This window comes from Martes martes (assembly GCF_963455335.1).
Source record: "Martes martes genome assembly, chromosome: 9".
In the NCBI taxonomy this organism is placed as follows: domain Eukaryota; kingdom Metazoa; phylum Chordata; class Mammalia; order Carnivora; family Mustelidae; genus Martes; species Martes martes.
Genome location: NC_137896.1, coordinates 108,441,286 through 108,447,285, shown reverse-complemented (window position 1 = coordinate 108,447,285; position 6,000 = coordinate 108,441,286). Strand labels below are relative to the sequence as shown.

Below are 6,000 nucleotides of genomic sequence, written 5' to 3'. Positions count from 1 at the left end.
AGACTGGTACTCCAAGCCTACTGCCAGGAAAGCCTATGGGCAGAGTTTCCAGCATAAACATGTCCAGAGCTTCACTGCATGGACAAACAGAAGAAATCTTCAGTCAGTGTTCAGAGCTGCCTGTGCTGATTTGCCCCTTCTTTGAATTACCTCTGCCCTTTCTCCTCTGGATCAGAGTTCATTTAAAACCAGAGTTAACCCCCTTCCCCGCAACATTCGTCTGTCTCTAATTCTACTCTCTGAATTTTCCAGAATTTTCTCTGAAATTCTGCCACCAACATTAATGAGAGTTTGCTCACTGCCAGTTTGAGACACCCCCCTCCCCCCACCAGAGAGGGGGTAGGGGTAGAATCCTACAGATTTCAGGATTTGGGTTAAGAGAGACTACACACCCCAAAATGCAAGTTCGCCTTCCAAAGACTACCACTCCCGACATGCACTGCAGCCAGAGTTAGCAAAGGAAAAGCCAGTCTGGAAGTTTTGCCTTCCTGTCACCCTCAGGCAAAGGAAAGATTTAGAAAGTCGCCAGAGGATATTTTTTGCAGGAGTGGTCACTCTCTAAATCTAGGCAAGGAAGGGGAGGAGTCTGAGCCGGGTCCCGCCTCTTCTCCAGTAAAGTCCCGCTCCAGCTCTGGAGGCTGGAGTTCCGAGGATTGGGAGCCGCTGCACGCCCCCGGCTTTCCCCATGGCTTCCGTGACTAGAGCCGTGTTTGGAGACCTGCCCTCAGGGGCAGGGACAGTGGAGAAGTTCCAGCTGCAGTCAGACCTGCTGAAAGTGGACATCATCTCCTGGGGCTGCACCATTACGGCCCTGGAGGTCAAAGACAGGCAGGGCAGGGCGTCAGATGTGGTGCTCGGCTTTGCAGAGTTGGAAGGTGGGTTGAACTCTGACCCGGGCTGCCCGGGCGGCCCCAGACCCCGAGCTCTCCCGTACAAGCTCCTCCCCCCACCTCCCCCAGTCCCCACCTCCCCCAGCCCCCGATCGATCGGGCTGCTGGCGACCGGGACCCGGAGGAAGTCCCGGAGCATGTTGCCGTCAGGAGTGCTAGCAGTCAGCCAACTCTGTGCTTCCATCCAGTGCCCGGGAAAAGACTAATGAATGGGAACCGTTAAAGGACTTGGCCTCTGGTTATCCATTTAGGCTTTGCTCTAATTAATTTAGAATAGTTGAGGGTAAGATGAAACCCCCAGCAACCCAGGAGCCGTCTTTGAAGTGTCAGGTCTGTTGAGGGCAAGAAAGGGAAAAGCTGGCTAAGAGGCGGTGTGGCTCCCAGTTCTTCGCTCGTGTTCTGATGTAGAGGGACAATCCAAGACCGCCCTCTTCCACTTCCTTTCTCCTTCATCAGATCCGCTCTGAGGCCTGGTCATCTGAGAGATGCACCAACATGGCTCCGTGGGTGCCCACAGTTTAACAGACTTGGCCTGGGATAACTAGGGCCCAGCGTTCTGGCACTGCTCACTAACCAGGTACTGAGTGGAAAGTGGAAGATGGACTCATTGTCTAGCAATGAGGTCTCCCAACTAGGATGAACTTTCAGTGGAACCCGTGGGCAGTTAGGATCATGTACGAATCCATGCATTTCAAAACGGTTCACTCAGTTATCTCACTCAGTGAGACAGACAAGGTCCTCACTGTCACCGAGCTTGCCCTTTAGCTGGAGAGATAGACATTAGCCAAATAATCGGATTCATGAATGTTGACAGCTGCAGTTTGATCTCAGCAAAGGAGAATGGATGCAGTGCTATCTCTTGTCACTACCGTGTAGCTAGACAGGAGATAAGTTCTGAAATAAAGCTGGCAAAGAGAAACTGCTTGACGATAAATGCCCTTTGCTCGGTGGAAGGGGCGTGCACAAAAACTAGAGAGGAGGTTTGAGGTTTTCCTTTAGGTGTGTCTTTCTGTCTGCTTGGTTCTTTAGATATGTAACATGGCTCATGGTTAGAAGTTAACAGAAAACTCTGGGTCTTGGTTTTTCTCTGATGGGGGTTCACATCTTCTGCCTTCAGAGTCAGAAGGCATGAGGGTTGACAAGTGACAAAAGAGGAGTCTTTAGAATCATTTTGCTGAGTCACCTCTCTCTCTGTGTTAGTAGCATAGCTATTTTCTAGGCTGACGCAGAATCACAAAGAGATTGCTTGGCTGATGCAAAATTGCCCAGTGGAGTCGAAGAATTTGACGCAAAATTGCCCAGTGGAGTCGAAGAATTTGACGGCGGGCCTGGAATTTCAGAGCCTGCAAAGCTTTGGAGATGCTAAGTGGTCAACCTCTGCTTTTATCATTTCTTACATCTCTGCCTTATCACCATTCAGGAGATAGCGGCCCTCCCTTTGTACCTCTACACACACACACATTCACCTACCCTCACTCCTTACCTGTTTTAGTTCTGATACAAGAGTCATGCGGATCTTAAAAGACAAAGCATCCGTGGAATTCTTATGAACCTTGTGTCTTGACATGATGCCTGGGAATCAGCAGTGTTTTCATGGGCGTGGAAGTGTTTTGTGAGGGCATCCATACAGTGGAGTCATCTCTGAGTCTAGGACTCCTGTGGCAACCAGGCTAGAGAAAGTATTATCCCTACATACATGTTCTGAAAAGGGAGAAAAAAACCAGATCCCCTCAGATTATAGTGATCTAGCTTGTCCTGTATTGCCCTCCACGTTAGTAACCTGTCTTGAGATCCTTAAATAGCATTTTTCTTATTAGGATACATCACAGCCTTCCCAAAAAGGTTGAATCAGAGCGTCTACAATATTCTGGGTGCTGGGTTGAGATAGACATCCTCATTCCTATGCTATAATTTAGATAATTGAATTATTGATTTTAAAAGGAAAGCACGCTATTTTTAGAAGAGGAGAAGCTGGAAAAAAGCCCTCCAAATATCAATTAGTGCTTTCCAATATGTGCAGCCATCTTCGTGGTTATTGCAGATGGCCCTTTGTTCCCTTTTTACAGCCCTGTCTTTCAGGTTTTTTTGTCGATTCTTTCAGTATTGCTAAAGATAAAAGAAGACTTCATATATGTCATAACAGGAAGCATACTCGTCTTGGTTAGAATAGTGTGAAATGGTGCTCTGCTACTATTTTGATCAATTCTTGTGTATTGAAACCCATGTTAAGAAACTGCCGAAAGGGGGCACCTGGCCGGCTCAGTTGGTGGAGAGTATGGCCCTTGATCTGGGGGCTATGAGTTTGAGCCCCTCTTCGGGTGTAGAAATTACTTAAAGAAAAAAAAAATCTTAAAAAAGAAATAGCTAACAGTGATTGTCTTTAAGAGAAAGACTGGGTAGCTGGGGTCCAGGGTTAAGAAGGAGACTTTATTTTCACTGCATATTCTTTTCGAGTATCTGAATATGTATTGTATGAGCAAAACCAAGTCATTTAAAGCCACAGGACATGACGGAATATGACAGAATAGGGGGTTATCTGGACATTACTGTGTCCCCAAAATGTTTTGAGCCACAGGGAGGAGCTAAGCATGGATAATTCCATGAGACATGGTCCTTTCCTAACTGCCAGGTTAGATGTGAGCTCTCTCCAGTTTCCCAGATAGCTTATATAAACTGCTTGGATCATGGCCATGACCGGAGGTCAGAATGGTTCCATTTCTCCCTGGGAAAATTAGATTTTTCTTCTGTAGAATTCTAAAGAGGTAGATCATATGATCTTCTGGTTACAGCCTAGAAAAATCAGTAATGCCTCCCATGAATTGTTCTGCCATTTTTTGTACTTAAAATACTTAAAAATGCTTTTCATCATCATGTCCCACCTACAGTCATTATGACTTCTTTCAAAACCTGTGATGAGAGTATTTGCCTATGAGCCCCAGGTAATAAACAGCCTACCCGTTCAATCACTGCCCGTTCTGCCTCTTTATCTTCCCCCCAGTTACTACCAAATACCCCGCTATTACTGCCATGAGAGCCAATATGGAAAAACATAGAAAAAAACGGACTTTGTGCTTTTAGAAAACCACAGTTCATAGGGGCGTGGAGGGAAAGGCATTCAGAGGCTGCGGTATAGTGTTGCAGATGCCCTTAGAGGAACACTGAGGATTCCCCGTTTAAATCCCTGCTTTGTCCCTTAAAGCTGTGGAACCTAAGCAAGTTATTTAACCTCCCCAGGCTTACTTCCTCGCCTGAATTAGCAGATAATGATGATTAAATGTGCTACCAGCTGTGATAGTGTCTATAGTGAATGATCAGTAGTTTTTATCTCTTTTCCTTCCCTTGCCTCCACAGATCTTCCCTCACATCACTTGAACTTTTAACTTCACTGAGTTAACACTGAAAAAAGGGCATGAAGATCCATGTAGCCAACCAGCAGCCATTTGAAACTACATTAAATATTGGGGGCGATTAAAGTGCTTGTCAATTAAAATAATGTCTGTTTTCCTCCGAAAGCCAAAGGGAAGGCATTCAGGTTGTGGAAGCTTCGAACTGGGATTAGTGGGCACTTTTCTTCCGGACTGTAGGGCACTCTGGCTGAAATTTGGGCTGTAGGAGGTGGATAGCACAGCTGGGGGCCTTGGGATGTTCGAGGAATGGAAAGATCCACTAATATATTCTGGCCAGTCCTTTGCCCAGGAAAAGGGACAGACTTTTCCTCTACCCTTTATCCCACATCAGCAATGGGCTTGAATAAATAAATCATCGTTTGGGGCTTGACCTAGAAACTTGGCCCTTTTTGCATGGAAAACAGTATTTTCTGCATTTCAAAACAAGCTTTTTAGTCATGTCCTATTTAGAATTTGAGGACTGTCACTTTCTATAATTCTGATTTGATATAAAACTTAGTAACATATGAAGATCGTATAAAATCCGTTTGTTCTAAACAATTGTTTGGAGACAGTTGGGAACAGTGGTTTCTGCTGCCCTTATGGTTCAGTCATTGAAAACTCTTCCGCTAAACCAAGGACTGACTAGTGCTTCTCATCTCCGTGGGCTGTTTACTGTGGCCAGAGAGTGGTGCCTTCTGAGGGAATTCTTCAAGCCCATGAAGGAGCAGCATTGCTTTTGGATTTGTCATTGTCTCCAGAGCCAAGTGTGTGACTGGCAGAGATTGGGGCCCTGTGTACATTTGTTGAATGGATCAAGGTAGATAGTAATCTATCTATATAAATACAAATATAATATTTATAAATATAAATATACATAAAAATAGATACAGCTGAACAATTTTGAACAAAAATTCTGCTTTTCTTTATCTTTTTGAGCTCCTGAAAAGCAGATGAATGGTCCACATTATGCATCATCAGGGAAATGCAGATTAAAATAATAATGAGGGCTACCAGAATGGCCAAAATCCAGAACACTGACAACACCAAATGCTGGTGAGGATGTGGGGCGGCTGGAAATCTCAGTCAGTGCTAGTGGGAATGCAAAACGGCACTGCCACTTTGGGAGATAGTTTGATTGTTTCTTACAAAATTAAATGAAATGTACTCTAACCATAGGATCAAGCAGTCACGCTTCTTGGTTGTTACTCAAAGAAGTTAAAGACTTATGTCCACACAAAACCCTGCACAAAGGTGTTTATAGCAACTTTATTCATAATTGCCAAGACAAGGGACCAAGATGTCCTTTAGTAGGTGAATGAACAAATAAACTGTGGTCCATCCAGACAATGGGATATTATTCAGTGCTAAAAAGAAATGAGCTATCAAGCCATGAAAAGACACTAAAACGCATATTACTAAATGAAAGAAGCCTATCTGAGAGGGCTACATATTATCCAATTCCAACTATGACATTCTGAAAAAGGCAAATTTATGGAGACAGTCAAAGGATCTGTGGTTCCCAGGGGCTACAGGGATGGGAGGGATGAATAGGCTGAGCACAGAAGATATTTAAGACAGTGAAAATACTCTGTATCATATTATAATGATGAATAGGTATCATTATTCATTTGTCCAAACCCACAGAATGTACAACACCAAGAGCGAGCCCTCCTGTTGAACTAGGGGCTTTGGGTGATAATGATAGTCTGATGTGGGTTCAT

At 44.6% G+C, this 6,000-nt stretch overlaps 1 protein-coding gene across 1 annotated transcript in view; it reads left to right on the top strand.

Annotated features, from left to right (window-relative positions):
* The first annotated feature begins 499 nt into the window (after positions 1-499).
* The window catches only part of GALM (galactose mutarotase), a 51,291-nt gene continuing 45,790 nt past the window's right edge, over positions 500-6,000 (top strand). The window contains exon 1 of the mRNA XM_080814583.1: positions 500-875. Coding sequence (XP_080670709.1) covers positions 686-875 — 190 coding nt within the window. The 5' untranslated portion in view covers positions 500-685. The remainder of the gene's footprint in view (positions 876-6,000) is intronic.